Source organism: Zootoca vivipara, chromosome 2 (assembly GCF_965207765.1).
Source record: "Zootoca vivipara chromosome 2, rZooViv2.hap1.1, whole genome shotgun sequence".
Taxonomy (NCBI): Eukaryota; Metazoa; Chordata; class Lepidosauria; order Squamata; family Lacertidae; genus Zootoca; species Zootoca vivipara.
In genome coordinates, this window is record NC_142584.1 from 114,760,083 (window position 1) to 114,777,292 (window position 17,210).

Here is a 17,210-nt window from a genome sequence, read left to right on the forward strand (position 1 = left end):
GGGAGCTGCTGCCAGTCCGTGCTGGCAATATAGAGGTGGGTGGCTGGTTAATGGTTAAATCAACAGCCACGGCTCAGTTCCCAGCGAGGCAAGAAAAAATGTGAGGGGAGGAGCGGGGCGGGACAGAGGACAGCCTCCCATGCATTTCCTGCCTGGCTTTGCAGCTAAAATGCTGCCTGGCTGAGATTTATTTTTTTGCATTGCCGGGAGGTTGGTGCATGGGGTGCAATAAATGAGGTGCATGTTCAGAAAGTGCTGCCTGATGGGTAGAGCATGTGCTGCTTAGCATGCAGAAAATTCCCAAGTACAATCGCCAGGGCTGGGAGAGATGGACTCCCTGCCTGAAACTCTGGAGAGCTGCTGCCAGTACTAAGCCAGTAGCCCGACTCGTTATAAGGCATATAAGGCAGCTTCCAAAGTTCCTGAGAGTAGCAGGCACCCCGTCTTTCTGAATTGTATCTCCCCGCATAGAATTCATATAATTGTAGAGTTGGAAAGGACCCCGAGGGTCATCTAGTCCAACCCCTTGCAATGCAGGGATCTTTTGCCCAACTCGAACCCATGACCCTGAGATCAAGAGTCATGCCTTGGAATGTGGGTGACCCCTTTCCAAGTTCATGGTGAGCTCTGGCCCCTCTTTTTCTGGAAGGCCAAGCGCAGGCCCATCACCCTCTGCCACACTGCACACTAGCGAGGGACAGAGCTGTGTTCGAATCGTCCCTCTAAGCGGACATGGCTCTAGCATGAGTCAGGGAACCCTCAGCCTCCTGCCTTCAGTTCCCAGCTGCGTTAGAGCGGGGGCTTCAAATGGGGTTGACACCTGAGAGCGAGGAATCATATGCCTGTCGTCTCAAGGAAGAAGGCCAAGCGGGCGCCATGGGGCAGTTTCTGAGGCGGACCGTGGAACAGATGAAGCAGGAACAGACCGAGGGGGTGTTGTCTCGGCACTGGGAAGCCTAGTAGCAGGCGTTCCTGAAGACCTCGCAGTTCCCCGGGTCGGATTGGGGCGACCCACAGGCTGTACTGTGGGGTGGCGGCAAAATCGTCCTTCCCCATCGTTCCATTGGCCAGCAGATTAGGGCAGAGCAGGGGGGCTGGCTCCCCAACTGGCCTTCCAGGAGCAACCTGGCTGGCCTTGGCAGAGACCGGCAACTGAAGGAAGAGGCTGCCCTCGGTATGGAGGCCCAGCGCCAGAGCTTCCGCTGGTTCCGCTACCAGGAGGCCGAGGGCCCCCGCGAGGTCTGCAGCCGCCTCTGGTACCTCTGCCACCAGTGGCTGAAGCCAGAGAGGCACATCAGGGAGCAGATCGTGGAGTTCGTGATCTTGGAGCAGTTCTTGGCCGGCTTGCCGCCGGAGATGCAGAGCTGGGTCCAGGAAGGAGGCCCGAAGACCTGTTCCCAGGCAGTGGCCCTGGCCAAGGGGCTCCTTCTGGGGCAAAGAAAGGCAGAGGAAGAACAATAAATATATACTCTTATAAAACCGCAGTTTATTACAATAATCCTACTAATGGTTTTATCTGTTTACAATTTTTCTGTATATATTCAATAAACCATTTCCATTTTTTTATAAAGAGTTTGATAGCTTGGTTTTTTTATTCTTCCACTAAGTTTCGCCATTTCTGCATATTCCATAAGTTTTGGTATCCGTTCTTCCTTTACTGGGACTTCTGCTGTAGGCGGTTGGAATGGCTGCTGCCAGTAGAGACCAGGGATTCTCTAGCTGTGACTCCTGCTTTGTAGGGGGTTGGACTAGATGACCCTTCGGTCCCTTCCAGCTCTACAATTCTGTGGCTCTGAACACATGTGCATGCACACCCGTACATACTCATTTTATTTTTATTCCAACAGATGACGCTTGGAGAACTGAGAAGGATTGGGAATTGCATGAGGTGTGGTTGGAAGGAATTAAGAGAGGAGAGGAGGAAGCTGACACTGAGAATCGAGACGACTTCGAGGGAGTGAATTGAATGGAGATGTGGAACCAGAAACTCATCGCCAGCCAGCTAAGCCAGTTTGGAGCGTTCTACGAGATCATCAGAAACCGCGGCTGGAGAAGAAGCAGAGTACCTGCGGTGTTTGCGGAAAAGGCTTCAGCCGCAAATCAAACCTTCTCTGGCATCAGAGAATCAACACAGGAGAGGAGCCCTACAAGTGCTCAGACTGCGGGAAGAGGTTCCGCTGGAACACGAGCCTCATTGCACACCAGAGGATCTACACGGGCGGGGGGAGCCCCACGAGTGCCTCACGTGCGGGAAGAGCTTCAGCCACAGCCAAAACTTTGCACGGCACCAGGGGCTCCACCACAGGAAGAAGCCGCACGACTGTGTCAATTGCGGAAAAAGTTTCAGGTGGAGCTCAAATCTGGATATTCGTCAGACGATCCATGCAGGGGAAGAACCTTTTGAGTGTGCAGACTGCGGGAAAACCTTCAGCTACAAGTTACGTCTCAGCAGGCACCAGAGGGTCCATGCAGGGAACGAAAGATTCAAGTGTCCGCTCTGCTGGGCAAGCTTTGCTTTTGAATCCAGCCTCACTAGACACCAGGGTATTCACTGTGGGAAAAGTTTCAGCGATGAGCAGAACCTTCTTGCACATCAGATAATTCAGACCGGCTCGAGCTGCATAAACAGCCAGACTCTGTTCTAAGAGGCTAGAATAAAATAAAATATTTTCGCCTTCAGGGTGGCGGAAATGGTTTTAATACGCTAAGTCGCATATTCTCCCTTTGTGACCCGGGCGCAACCACACACACAAATTTGTATTGTGAAGTTCAGGAAGCTATCCCTCCTTGTTTTCTCCCAAGCAAGCCCCATTGCCTTGCCCTAGCAGGGCCGCTGTGCTCTCTTTATTCAGAGAAGACAACAAATATTGAGCAAACAGACAAACAAACAAACAAACAAACGGTGAAAGGAATCTTACATTCTACACCTAGAAAAGCTGTAAATTAAAACAACTTGCAAACATTTATATATTGAACTGCCTGTTTCACTAATTCAGGGAGAGGGCACAGAACCGTGTGGAGTTGTGGGTGTGGGTGCGACATGACTGGGGTCCACAACCAGATCATCTGTTTTTGACACTACAAGGCCTCCCATTTGCTGCTGGAACATCAGCTCCTTGTGCTCTAGCTATGTCCCTGCCCCCATTCTCCATTTGGGTTCCATCCCATTGCTAACACCAATGTGATGTGTTCCCAGCAGTGAGAAGCTCCAGGGGCATTGCCAGCCTGAGTCTGGTTCCCTTTGGGAAGAGGAATTGCTGGAGAATTAGGGTGTGTTGCAATCTTTTGTTTAGTTGATTGATCGTCCCTTCCGAGCCCACAGAAATGAAACCACACACACCAGGAGCGGCTTTTCAGAGCACGGAGATAAACTTGACCCCCTCCTAAGTTTCTACAGTTCAGACAGCCTCTTAAAGACCGCTGCCTTTAAGCAGTGGAAAACATAGCCGTATCTTAGTGCAAAGCTTAGAGCAATTTCACACAGAAGCACAATTTAATGAATTGGTGTCGCTTCCATTGAAATTCCAGTTCCCTCAAAAAGGGAACTTCCCTCAAAAAGTCAGTAGTCTTAGGGAGGAAAGCTTCCATTCCTAAGTGTTGTGTTTGGGATAGGGATTGGGGCAGCAATGCCAAGAAAGGGAGGTTGTGTGTTGGATCCAAAGGCTTGTAGCTTGCTGGTAAGGGATCTGCTTTGCATGGTTCAGTCCCCAGTATTTCCAGGTAGGGCAGGATACATCCCTTGCCTGAAACCCAGGAGAGCCACTGTCAATTGCTATAGACAAAGCTGGACTAGATGAGCCCAAAGGTCACTCAGTCTAAGGCTGAGTGATCCCTATGATCCTAAGGCAACAATCTTAAATATACACTACAGTACACCATTACCAGGGAATAAATCACCTAAATGGCACTTCTCATCAAGCATGCAGAGGGTTGCAGTATAAGGCCCAGATCTGCAACTTGGCTGGGAGGCTTGCTGGGCAACCTTTGGCCTGAATTTCACACACAAAAACCACGTTTTTGCAAATAACATGTAAATGAGTGTTAAACTTGCACTATATTATGGTTACAGGTAGGTAGCCGTGTTGGTCTGAGTCGAAGTAAAATAAAAAAATTCCTTCAGTAGCACCTTAAAGACCAACTAAGTTTTTATTTTGGTATAAGCTTTTGTGTGCTCTGAAGAAGTGTGCATGCACACGAAAGCTCATACCAAAATAAAAACTTAGTTGGTCTTTAAGGTGCTACTGAAGGAATTTTTTTATTGCACTATATTATGTTACATTTCTGGAAGTATCTTCCATGTCGGGTTAAAGCTCAAATGTATGTATAAATTTGCAGTTAGGGTCATGCCATAAAAATGGATCGAACTGCCCGCTGTGAATGTAGATGTGTGAATGCTGCAGATAAAATGAACTACTGTAAATCAAACAAATGCCCCCAAAGTAGCCATGCCCACTGAGTTCAATAGGGCTACTCTGAGTAGGGCTGGTGTCCAATGCCACCTCCTGGCTCGAAGTCTGAACACACTCAATATGATATGAATACCACAACTTGGTAGGCAAGTGTGTGTTTGTGTAACCAAAAGCATGGGAAGCAATCAAGAAGCATTCGCTGCTACTTGAGAACACATTCAGCAATTGATATTTTTTTTCAAAAAAAAAAATATCACGTGGTCACTGAGTCATTTCCAGGAAGGGAAACTCCACGTGGCTGAAAACTGGGAAGGCGGAACTTAACTCGGCTCTTTGGCGCGAAGGAGCCATGGCTGCTGCAGGGGGTCAATTGCAGCGTCTCCGTGATGAAGCCACGTGCTGCATCTGCCGGGATTACTTCAAGGATCCAGTGACCATCCCAGAGTGTGGGCACAACTTCTGCCGATCCTGCCTGATCCAGTGCTGGGAGGAATCGGAGGCAGAGGCTTCCTGCCCTCAGTGCAGACAAAGAGTCCGGAGAAGGGGTCTCATCCCCAACCGGCAACTGGCTAATGTGGTAGAAATAGCCCAGAATCTCAGCCTTCAAGAGGGAAAGGGAGAAGGAGGAGTCTGCGAAGATCACCAGGAGCCCCTGAAGCTTTTCTGCAAAGTCCACGAAGCCCCCATCTGCCTGGTGTGTGACAAATCAAAGGAACATGAAAATCACAAGGTGATTCCTTTGGAGGAGGCTTTTGAGGAATACAAGGTAGGAGATCCCTGGATCTTTAGGATGAGAAATAGCTGTGGATTCTTCTTGGGAGGTTTTATTTTTAATTCTCAGGTCCAAAGTAGGCATGACATGAATTGGTGGTTGTTTATTATGTAAAAAGCAGCCAAGGGGAAGCCTGGGGGCTCCTGGGATGACTGAGAGGAGGGAGTTGAAATCTTTCTGCCAGGGGGACAAAGGGATCTCCCTTGATATCCCTGAGTAGCATCTGCAAAGACTATGTAGAAGTCTGTAAGCAAGAGGGGACTAACTGGGTCCCTGAGCCCCATAGAAAAAAGGTAGCTGGTTCAGGGAGTCGTGGACCCAAAAAGGTTGGAAACCTCTGGACTTTTATTTCCTCCAGTACTTTGCTACTACAGCATAGCAAAGCCCGCATACTATTCATCTTGTCTCTGTGTGTCTCAATCAAACCTGAGTTTTCCCTTTTCTCTTTAGGGAGAGATCTGTCGCCGTCTGGAGATTCTGAGGAAAGAGAGAGAGGAAATTCTGGCCTATCAAGCAGACCTGGACAAGGAAAGCAAAGACCTCCTGGTAAGTGTCTGTATTGTTACTAGTGAGGGAACAAGCACTTGAAGAATCGAGTCAGTACTGATGAGGGATGGGGAAATCTGCCCATTTCAGCTTCTCCCTATTTCTGTTTATTAATTTATTATTCTGAAAATGTATAAATACTTTGATCTGTACTTTACCCTCATAAATGGATTTACCTGGCTGGGTCAACCTTGAAAATATAAGAGGTGTGAATTTCATAGGATTGCTCTGTTTTGGTCTCCATATTTATTCAGCAATAGCAAATTAGGTAAATTCACCTTTGAATGAAGCTAAATTGAATTTATTTCCCCTTGTCATTCATTATGTGAAAAGTAGTCAAGGAGAAGCCTGAACTCTTGTGAGCTGAGAGGGTGGAAGCAAATCCCCCCCCCCATTTTTATTGCTTTTATTTATTGTACAGATATTTTGATATACAAATAAAAATTGGTTTCATACAGAAAAAAAAAAATCTCAAATAAAGATACTTTACAAATAATACCATGTGTCGTACCTTATTTACCTCTCCTTTTCTTCCTATATAGTCTTTTCCTCTAAACTTGTTCTTTCAAACTTGACTTCCTCTTTCCTCTCTCTTGGTTTTATTTTTCCAACTTTCAGGTTTCGGTGCTTTACTCTTTCTTGCCTGTCTTTCTCATATATCAATTTCAAATATACATTTTTGACAACGGCTATACATATATTTGTTGTATTTTTTAAAGTAAACCTACTGGTGTGTTCATATTTTCATAATATTCCTTCAGATATTCCACAAATCCTCCGCCAGGCCAGGGTGGAAGCAAATCAGTCCAAATCCGGATTTACCATAAATATTACTAAAGACTTGTCTTTCTAAATGTGCACTCTTGTTCATTTTTAGGAAACTCTGGGCATTTTGAACCTTTAAAGCAGGGGTGTCAAACTCAAATTCATCGGGGGGCCGCATCAGCAGTTTGCTCACCCTCAAAGGGCCGGTTGTATCTGTAGGACTATGTGTCCACTCTTTATTATTATAAATTATTGTCACTGCATTCAATTATTACTGTTTTTTGTAATAATGTAAGTAATAACTAGCTCTGAAAGCAAAAACATAGTCAGAATAATGGCAAGTAGGTATTCAAATGTACAATTATTGTACAATTTATTGAAAAATGATTTTTGGTAACAGAGAGTAATTTTTTAAAAAAACATACAAATATTGCCAAACACTGTTTATTACACATGTGGCAAACACAAGGCATTAACTTTTTTTTAAACTTTTCTGACTAGATTTTACTCGCTTGCGGGGTTCTTCTCTCCTCTTTTATAATGGGCTAATTCTTGTTTTGTTTTTGGAACCGAGAGGAAATGCCTCTTAGACATTAGCTCCCTCCCTTCTTGGGTTAGAATGGAAAAGGTGGGGGAGGACTGCAGCTGACAAATATTATCCCTCCTTGCCATCGATCGGAGAGTGTATAGATGTGAGATCTTGAGGCGGCTGCAAAGCGGCTGCTCCCCGTTGTCTCCTAGCTCTCTCGCTCTCCCCCTCAGAGGCTCCCGGCTTGTCCTCCTCCCCTCCCTCCCTCCCTCCCTCCTTCTCTCCCTCCCTCCCTCCTCTCTCTCCCTCCCTCCCTCCCGCCTTCTTTCCATCCATCCCCGCTTGTTCTCCTCCCCTTTCCCTCTCTTTAAAATTGATTTCAAGGCGCTGCCAGCCCGAGAGCAGCTGTTGAGCTCTCCAGAGGGAAAGTGAGCGCTCGCTTCCCTGTCAATAGCCTCCCCACTTCTCAAACAGAAAACAATCCTCCGTGAGCTGAAACTGCCCGACCAGCCATCCCTCTCTGGTGCCAGCAGAGATCTCTTTCCCCGTCCCCAGCTCCTCAAGCCCCTTCCTTTGCATCAGCCTGCAACTCCACCCTTGCCGCCTAACCGGACTTCTCTCGAAAGCAGCGGAAGAAAGGCAGCGGGTGAATGAGCTGATGGTACCCAGCAGCCCAAGGGTTAATCTGCCCGGGTGGGCTCCGGCTGCTTCTGAGAGCCTCCCTCCCTCCCTCCCTGCGTCTCCAGCGGCCACTAACCTTGCTCAATGGCTCAGGAAACGACCCACTCTTGTCGCCGCCATTCATTTCAGGGGGCTTTGCAGGGCGAACTCCCATGGAAATGAATGGCACTTGCGCAGTAGGGTCGATCTCTCTCTCTCTCTCTCTCTGTTCAGCTGGGGGGGGTCCAACAGGAACCCCCGGCACTCACGCGGCGGCGGTCTCAGTGGCTTAGGAGCCCTTTGGGCAGCGCGAACACGCTGGCTGCCCTCAGGAGCTCCGTGGCGCGCGCCGTGATGCCTCGCCGGAAGCCCAGCAAAGAGAAATTCTCCCGCTGCAGCTGGACTCCGCCCCCCTGAGCCCTATTGGCTGGCAGAGGGTATGATGCGGCGGCGGGGAGGGGCTGGTGCAGGGGGCCAACTACGCCCCCCTGCAGACGCGGGAGTCGGCCCCAGGCAGCACAGGGCGGCGGCGGCGGTGGCAGTGGCGGCAGCGGGCGGCGGGCGGGCTGCTCAGCGCCCCCTGCATTCTGGCGCTCTAGGCCACATGACGAGGTCTCGCGGGCCGCATGGCGAGGTCTCGCGGGCCGCATTTGGCCCGCGGGCCTTGGGTCTGACACCCGTGCTTTAAAGGAAACAGGGGAGCTATGGGGATAAACTCTACACTTTCTCCTCCTCATCCTCCTCTGTTTCTGTTGCCTTCCTACACCTTAATGGTTCCACTTTGAACTGAGGGGTGTTTTATGTCCATGGATGTTCTCTGGACAACTATGAACTCTGCTTATGCCATGCCCCAAAACATGCAGGAAATACCCGTGGCTAGGGAAAAAGCTCCTTGTCCGGGGTCAGCAACCTTTCTCAGCTGTGGGCCGGTCCACCGTCCCTCAGACCATGTGGTAGGCTGGACTATGTTTTTTGGGGGGGAGGGGAATGAATGAATTCCTATGCCCCACAAATAACCCATAAATGAATTTTAAATAAAAGCACACATTTCTACTCATGTAAAAACACCAGGCAGGCCCCACAAATAACCCAGAGATGCATTTTAAATAAAAGGACACATTTTACTCATGTAAAAAAACGCTGATTCCCAGACTGTCTGCAGGCCGGATTGATAATGTGATTGGGCCGCATCCAGCCCCTGGGCCTTTGATTGCCTACACCTGCTTTAGGCAGTAGCCCTCTGCGAATAGAAGTCAACAGAAAGAGCAATGGAGAGGGCCACCCCACAGAATACATGTTTACTTCTTTAGCCACTGGACGTTTCATGTCTCTGAAAAATCAGAAGTGCCCTCCCTGTGGAATTCTCATCATTTTCTTCCTGCTGTTTTGAAGGCTGACCATCGTCCACACTCGGATCTCCTCTTTTCTTGCAGAAATTAACAGAAATGGAGAGGCTGAAGACTGAGGAGAAGTTCAAAGAACTGCGCCAGTTCCTGGAAGAACAGGAAAAATGTCTGCTGAATCATGTGGAAGAGGTGGAGAAGGAGATTGCAGGGAGAAGGGATGAGCAGTTGGCAAAACTCTCCAGGAAACTCTCCTCTCTTGAGAAGATCATCCAGGAGATGGAGGAAAAGTGTCAGCAGCCAGCGAGTGAACTCCTGCAGGTAAGACGGTGGCAGGAACAGCCCAAGGCTCCAGGAAAAGGCTGCCTCCCATCCTTTCTGTGCCCCTTTCATGTATACAAGGAGTTCAGGGGCTCAGTTGATGGAGCCTCTACTCAGGTTTGTAATGGACAGGAAGACCCAAGAGACCTGGGATGCTTAACTCACCTGAATGCAGACCAGAGATTCTTCTGTGGTCTTGATGGAACTGGAGGTGGTTTTCTGCTCTTTGCTGATGATTTGTCTCGAAATTCCTTCCTGCTTGGCAATGCTGCCTTCCTACCCTGGGCTGGGCTTCGCCAAAGATGCATCCAGGCCTCCTTCCGACATGAGCCAGTCTCTTGACCAAGCTTCTCTTCCTGTTCCCTCCACAACTTCTGGGTTGATCACCTTCACAATGGATCCAGATCGGCCCAAAATGGTGCTCAGTCACAGTGATCAAAGAGCAAGACAGAGGGACTCATCCAGACTGCTGCTTGTCCCACCCCTTTCCTCCAGGAAAAGCCGCTGTTTACTTCTGAATGAGAGCAAACATCAGCCAGGTTTTCTCCAGATTGACGTTTGCTTTGATGTTGCACTAAGGAGCAGGTTTTTCCTGAGGGAAAGTGGCAGGGCAAAGGCAAAACCACTTGGACCCGTGTTTTCTGGGCACAGGAAAAGCAGAAGTGTGGATGCGCCCAAATAAACACTGAGCTGTTTTATTATCCCTTTGGAGGCATTTTATGCTGCAGGTGCTTTTTTATTTCCAGTTGGAGAATAGAATTTGATATTTGGGGACTTCTATGGAAGACAATTTGGGACAGTTCCTTGGTAGGATTATCCTGTAGGCTTACTTACATCTTAATTGCACAGTGCAAACTGGATTCAAATTACTGTAATAAATTATAATCTAAGACATGAGATGGGTTGGAATCTTCTATTGAATCCACAAATGTGAAATTCCCTTAAATGCTGGTGGATTTTCATAAGGATTTTAAACAAGAATTGCAAACTGATGTGGAAATGTGGAGAACTTGATATTGGAAAAATTGATAATTTCAGGTTGAAAAAATAAAAGCTGTGAGAAACCAAAACTGGCTGATTCCACCATCCCTACCCAAAACCTTGGCATGTGTCAGGCAGACTGACATCCGAGGGCCAGGCTGTTCCTCCACTCCAGGGTCTGAGAGGGTCTTCCTAGTGTGGCCTGTGGTGTGCAGTGAATTCCCTTCTCTTTTCCCCTCTAGGATATGAGAAGAACCTTTCAGAGGTAAGTGGATCTGGCTCATTCTCATTAGCATCCCTCCATGAGGCCGTGATGCAAGAACCTCAAACATGGTGCTCCAGGGGCGTCTTAGCCATAGAGGCTAGTGGCGCGGGGATCCACAGTGCCAAGCTCTCCGCCCTCGTCCGCTGCGCCAAAGCAGTGCTGTGCCCAAAGCCTCCGCCTGCCGTGGCCACCAAGGCATGGGCGCCAGGGAAGAGGCAGAGGCTGGGCGCCGTGTCTGGAGCCTCCGCCTCTTCCCCACTGGAGGAACCGCCTTCCAGCCGCTGCCCGCCTCCTCCAGCCCCGCAAAGCTGCCGGCAGCAGCTAAGAGTGGAGGAAAGTTGCTTTTAAAAAATCATCATCATTCTCTCGCACCTCACCCCCAACACCAGATCCAATCAGGTCGGTTAAATGACCATCGCTGTGGTCTGCATTTAATCTGAAGGAAGCCACATCGACCAGCCTCCTCGCCCCTCCACCTTTCTGTACGAAATCCCAATTTATTTAAAAGCGTGGTGGTTTAATAATACACTAATAAACAAGAAGAAGGTCCCGGTATTTAGTTCAGACAAGAACCCTCCCCCCTTAAATCATTTCCCTCCCTCTTGGACTTTCTCGCTAATCACGTCTAATGAAAACATAGGATTTCCCATTCTTTCGGAGTTGGGGGTTGTGCGTGTGCGTGTAGTTGGGGGGGGGGGAGAGAACAGTGAAAATATAATGTATTGTCATTAGGAGAACTGACTGGGGCTGAAGGCAGCTCTTAATTGAAAAAAGCAACCTGTTTTTAATGGTGCGACGGAGGAGAAAATTACAGACTTTAGCCAAACATGGAGTCAGTGAATAAGGGCTGGGCGGATGGGGGGGGGCATTAACCTTAATGCAGATGCATCAGTTGCCGGGGGGGGGGAGGGGTAGGGAGGCAGGGAAGCTCCTACCTGAGCCCTGGTGGAAGTGATGCACAAACACTCAACACACAACGGCCATCCATGTCCACTCATTTTAAGCATATGGTCAATTTCGCCCCCGAGACATTCCCTTCCCTTCCGTTCCCTCCCCTCCCCTCCCCTCCCATTGAGTGAAGTATAGCTCATAGCTCAAGGCGGGGATAAATTTGCTCTTTCCCTCAAAATTCATCCCAGACCCGAAAGGCAATCCCCTTTAGGATATGAAGGGTACATCAAACTCTGGGATCAGGTTGGGGAGACATCTAGGAGTTCTTTTGAAGCCCAAGGCAGGCAGGGCCCTGATCCCTTGCGACCAACTTTACTCTGAAGTAAGTCCCACTGGGTTCAACGGAGGCCTTTCCTAGGGCAGTGTAAATGACTATTGCCGGCAAGGGGCGGGGGGGGGAAGCTTGCTTCAGAGTTTTGTTTCACTCTTGCATTCAAACCTGCTTAGGATCGCGCTGCACGTGCTTAAGATACACGGGGCATTTTCAATCAACAAGCAACGGGGAATGCTTAAGACAGCCCTAGAACTCACTCCCTGTAGCATCTCACAGGTATAATAAGAATTTATAATAATAATAATCTGTTTGGTTTCCCAGGTAAAACAGGACCCCCTCTTTGGAACTTGTAGCACCCCAATTCTCCCCAATGAATTAGTGCCATTTCCTTTGTGAGGTTTGGTTTTACTTTTGCAATGTGTATAATTTGTTTTTCTTTTCACCAGGTATGAGAAAAGAGAGAGTCCAGAGAAGCCACTGCCTTTCCCTCCAGAACTGAGGAACAGGATCTTGGAATCCTGTGATCTAAATCACCTTGTGGAGGATGCAATGAAACAATGGAAAGGTAATGAAAAATGGCTGCCAGGGTTTCACACTGGGAATTGTATTCTTCCTTCAGAACTGAACATGCCAGGCTCTTATTGCATGGAATTGAGGAACCCAAGGATACCTTCCTTCTCGGTGCTCCAGCCTTCATTTCCTGTGCCCCAGAATGGCCCATGTACATTGTGACGCTGGAGCTTGTAAAGAAAGCAAAGTTAGGATTTTTTCCTCCCATGTGCATCTCTCGTCAATTATACAGAACCTCCTTTTCCTTTTGGTTACCAGTCTACACAATCTGGGGTTGTCCTTTTGGAGGTTCTCCTGCTCTGAATGGAGTCAAAGGGCATTAAGAAGCCCCCAGTTCCCCCTCTGTCATAGAATCATAGAGTTGGAAGAGACCACAAGGGCCATCCAGTCCAACCCCCTGTCTCCTGCTCAGGCTTGTTTCTCAGCAATGGAGCCAAGGCCTGAGCCGTCTCCTCCTCAGATGTCCCCCTGCAGCTGCCCTATCTAGGGCTTCAGCCTTCAAGATCTCCTGAGTTTCCACATGGAAGATGGAAGCAAGAGCACATGAGCCCCAAAGGGCACAATTATGCTTGGTAACAATCTGAAAGATTTTTTTAAAAGGTTTGTGAGGAAGGGCTTCCTTTTGCATGAGACCTCTGCCAAGCCTTCCTCATCAACCTTTATTTCTCCTTATGTTTCACAATTTTGGTTTTAATAATTTACCCCACTACTTTGCTTGGGGAAGATGTTAAGGCTGCCTCCATCTCCCCTCTGCCTCCTTTTACAGGATTCCTATTGCTTTGCCTCCCCTCCAGTCCAAGAATGCAGAGCCCAATTTCAGGGACAAAGTTCAGAGACCATCAGGATTCATGCTGAATATTTTTATTCTATTATTTGTAAGCGTGCTTTATGATTGCTGAGTTTTAAAGCTTTAGTTATTTTCATAGATTCTTCCTATTATTTTCTTGTTTTTTATTATTTTTTCTACAGTTGTACCTCGGTTCTTTTATTTAATTCATTCTAGGAGTCGGTTCAACTCCTGAAATGGTTCAAGAACCAAGGTGTGGCTTCCGATTGGCTGAAGAAGCTTCCTGCAGCCAATCAGAAGCTGCGGAAGCCGTGCAAGATGTTTAGCTTCCGAAAAACAATCACTTACATTTTTCTATAGTTCGGGAGCTGAAGCGTTTGAGTTCAAAGGTGGTCGGCTTCTGAGGTTCCACTGTACTATTTAATAATTGTACAGTCAAGCCTCGGAAGTCGAATGTAATCCACTCCAGAAGGATGTTCGACTTCCAAAACGGTCAATTTCTGAGGCGCGGCTCTTGCAACACTTCCAGGTTTTTGACATTCGGGAGCCAAAACGTACAGTAACAGAGACGATCGAAAACCGAGGTTTGACCGTACTTGAATTTAAGGATGCCACGTTATGAAGTGTTACTTTTGTGTAGAGATTTATTTCAGGTGGAAGAGTGTTGCCCTTACACTTTATATCTTTTTTGCTTCCTCAGATGCTCTGTTATGCAGAAAACAGATTCAGAAAGGTAAATTTCCAGGGGAGGAACAATTTCACAGGAGGGATGGGGGCTGATATTTCATGGGTGTTGAACCGTCTGTTCTGCAGACTTTGGGACCCCCATCAATGGCGTAACTGTGGGTAACAGGCCTCTAGTGGTGTTTGGGTTCTTTGTCTGTCCCATGAATGAACCTGGAGAGGGTTTGAAGGCTTGGATTGCAGGCAGAGCTTGTCCCCACGAAGAACCTGCATGCCAGTCTTGTGTTCCATTCCTGCCTATAAACTATTATGCTGGTTTCCCCCTCAATTTAATAGATTTTGCTTTCTTTCATAAAATTTATATATTGCTTGATTCTGGGGAAAAGCCTCAGAGCCTTAAAATATCTTATAAAAGCCCTTAAGGAGAATCCTGCTCGATCATTACAATGTTCTGATTCAAATGGAACCTCCCTTGCATTTTGTTTCCCCTCCACACAATCTGGAAAGGTTCTTTTTGGGGCTTCTCAAGATTTGCTTGAATTTCCCGCTTGTGAAGTGTGTTAAAAGGGGCACCCGCAAGCAAATATTTATTATTTTTTAGCTATTGCATTTTTGCTTCCTCAGATGTTCAGCCATTCAGAAATCTTCAGAGAGTTAAATTTTACATGGAGACCCCAATTCACAGGAGGGGGGGACTAGTGTTTCATGTGGGGCGTAAAGAGTCTCTTCTGTACAACTTGACTCTAGTCCCTGCTGTTTGTACCACAAAGGCAGAGAGGGTGGACTTGAAGATGCAGAAGGGGGAGAGATAAATAACCCAGAAGGATCAGACTGAGCAGGGAAGAGTTTCATTCCTGCCTAGAGTTGGGTTGTTTTTCCATGTGACCTTTTTCAGGACTGGTTGCCACGTGTCCTCTTTTTCTCAGACTAGAAAATTTTTCCAGTGCATTAGATTCAGATGTAAGCCACCTAGCCTAGAGCAGAGTATTGCAACAGAGCAACATCTTAAGCTAGCAACAACCCTTTTCTTGTGGCTGAACTAAAAGGACGCTGGTTCAGCTACAAGATCTTTGAGGAGGAGTCTGGGAGGGCAAGAGTTAACATCCCCCTGCCCTTAAGGAGAGTCCATATGCAGATGTTTAACAGTTTAATAAATTGTTCTGTGCACACTTATGGTATATATTCAATCCAAAAGAGAAGCATGGAATAAGCAGTCCTTTGTAAAATTGCCCTGCCACCTGCCTCCTCTTCCCTGGTGGCAAGCCTTAAACTTCCAAGATGGTAGGAAGGCAAGGAGAGACCAAGTGGGTGAGAGAGATGGAGGGCAGGAATAAACAGGCTCCCCACTTAGTGTGATTTTCATTTGTGGGCCCAAAACATGACCCCCGCGAAAGTGCGGGGACGCCTATGTGTTGTTTTGTGTTATATTTTTATGCTGTTAACCACCCTGACACCTATGGATGAAGGGCAGTAGGCAAGTGTGATATTATTGTTACTACTACTACTACTACTACTTACTACTACTACAGGGGGTCCTTATCCCCCACCCCAACCCAGAGGTCCCCAAAGGCCAATTCCCACAGAAAAGTGTTGAGGGCTATTTGAAAAAAAGAAGAGATAAATATTGATCTGCTTATTTGTTTAGATTGAAAGATATGCAGGGAAATACGGAGAACATGTGTAAATAGTAATTTAGATAAAGCAAGACGAGAAGTTAAATAAAGGAAAGTGGTGCACAAACAATAGGAAAATGTTAAGATCTTTTTTATTTTTTGTGCTATTTTTCTTTTTTCTGTTATTTGTAAATGTTTATATTATTTGGTGATGCTATTGGATTGAAATTTAGGAATTTTGGAGTATTATTTGTTTCTCTTTGATTATTGTTTTGTTTATTTTTTTCATTTTTTGTTTCTCAGTTATATGTTTTTGAATGGTATATATGATCGATTATTATTTCTTTATGTATTTAATTTTCTTTTTTATGTAATATTTTAAAGAATTGAAATAAAGATTTATTTTTTAAAAAAATAACTGATTCTTCTGGAATGCATATTCCATGAAACCGGAACGATTTAAAATAAATAAATGATGTGACAGTTTCTCTACAAAAAAGAGAGAGAGAGAGAGGAGGGCAGGCACAATACACACTGAATATAAGAAAGTGAAGAAAACCAATTTAAAAACCAACAAGGAAAATATTTATTCTGATGAAAGTCTGCAAGGAGGAGTCTTGCATGTGATGCAAAGAAATCCCATTGATCTGAAAGGGAATCTGGGGTTTTTGATGTTGTTGTTGTTAATTAAGAAGATGTCTGTTTTTGTCTCTTGGCTGACTCTGCCTAATCTTCTCTTTCTCTCATCTTCTTCCCAACAGCAAATGTGACTCTGGATCCAGACACAGCCCATCCCTGGCTCATCCTGTCCGAGGATCGGAAAAGTGTGAGATATAGAGACGAAAAGCAAGACCTGCCCAACAATCCTGAGAGATTCAGCAACTGGCCTTGTGTGTTGGGACGTGAGGGATTCACAGCAGGCAGACATTTCTGGGAAGTCAATGTGGGAAGTGGGGCATTTTGGGATGTGGGGGTCGCCAGGAAGTCTGTGAAGAGAAAGAGCTACTTCTTCTCCTTAAGGCCCGAGGATGGGGTCTGGGCTTTGGAGAATTGGGGAGATGAGTACGTGGCCCTCCCCTCCCCTGTTTCCTCTCCTCTGTCCCTGAATGAGAAGCCCAGGAGGATCCGGGTGACTCTGGACTATGAAGGGGGACGTGTGTCTTTTTCTGACGCTGACTCAGGAGCCGAACTCTACACGTTCTCAGGAGCCTCGTTCTCTGGAGAGACCCTCCTCCCTTTCTTTCGTCTGAATGACCTTCAAACCCCCCTCAGTATCTCCTGAGGAGACTAAATTTGCCTCTCAGGAGTTTCTCTCCAGACCAGAGTGACTGACATAAAAAACACTGGCCCGCCAAGAGCACATTGGGCAATTTTTCAAGGGGACCTTTGAGAGGATTCATTCCAGTCAAAATCAGCAGAAATAACAAAACAAAAATGGCTCTGCTGTTGCTTTGCATGTTCCTTTTCCCAGAATTCCCTCTGCAGCTTACTTCTTAAAGAGACAGTCACAATTTTAGGAGTCTTAATAAATTTCCTCACCTTCAATCTTGTTTTCCTTTCCAGATGTCTGATTTGGCAGAGGACGAGACTCTTAATCCCAGGGTTTTGGGTTGAGCCCCACGTTGGGCAAATGTTTCCTGCATTGCAGGGGTGGGACTAGATGACCCTCAGGGCACCTCACAACTCTGCAATTCTAGGAAACCTTCCTCTCCCCACAAGACCTTATGCAGCTGTGAAAAT

The 17,210-nt window shown here is 47.0% G+C and overlaps 2 protein-coding genes across 3 annotated transcripts; both read left to right on the forward strand.

Moving 5' to 3' along the window:
• Nucleotides 1-99: 99 nt before the first annotated feature.
• LOC132591609 (uncharacterized) lies at nucleotides 100-2,708 on the forward strand. Its single transcript, XM_088662491.1, is given in 4 exon segments — nucleotides 100-1,459; nucleotides 1,848-2,027; nucleotides 2,030-2,220; nucleotides 2,223-2,708. Coding segments are annotated over 4 exon segments (1,446 nt in total). The 5' UTR covers nucleotides 100-807; the 3' UTR covers nucleotides 2,646-2,708.
• A 1,932-nt stretch (nucleotides 2,709-4,640) lies between these two features.
• Nucleotides 4,641-17,015, forward strand: LOC132591574 (zinc finger protein RFP-like). Of its 2 annotated transcripts, none has more exons than XM_088664105.1 (7): nucleotides 4,641-5,139; nucleotides 5,632-5,727; nucleotides 9,115-9,345; nucleotides 10,569-10,591; nucleotides 12,263-12,381; nucleotides 13,874-13,906; nucleotides 16,232-17,015. In XM_088664105.1, the coding sequence occupies exons 1-7, from the start codon at nucleotides 4,759-4,761 to the stop codon at nucleotides 16,750-16,752; spliced, it is 1,404 nt and encodes a 467-aa protein (XP_088520231.1). In that variant the 5' UTR covers nucleotides 4,641-4,758; the 3' UTR covers nucleotides 16,753-17,015. The 2 variants fall into 2 exon arrangements, with proteins under 2 accessions (XP_088520231.1, XP_060126764.2); XM_060270781.2 differs by having other exon boundaries at nucleotides 4,649-5,175.
• Nucleotides 17,016-17,210: the final 195 nt, after the last annotated feature.

Bases quoted from the DNA above. Each gene is read 5' to 3' on its own strand.
- LOC132591574 (XM_060270781.2), top strand. From the start codon at position 4,759: ATGGCTGCTGCAGGGGGTCAATTGCAGCGTCTCCGTGATGAAGCCACG. The intron at 5,176-5,631 runs GTAGGAGATCCC...TTTTCTCTTTAG, and splicing joins AGGCTTTTGAGGAATACAAG to GGAGAGATCTGTCGCCGTCT. The intron at 12,382-13,873 runs GTAATGAAAAAT...TTGCTTCCTCAG, and splicing joins TGCAATGAAACAATGGAAAG to ATGCTCTGTTATGCAGAAAA.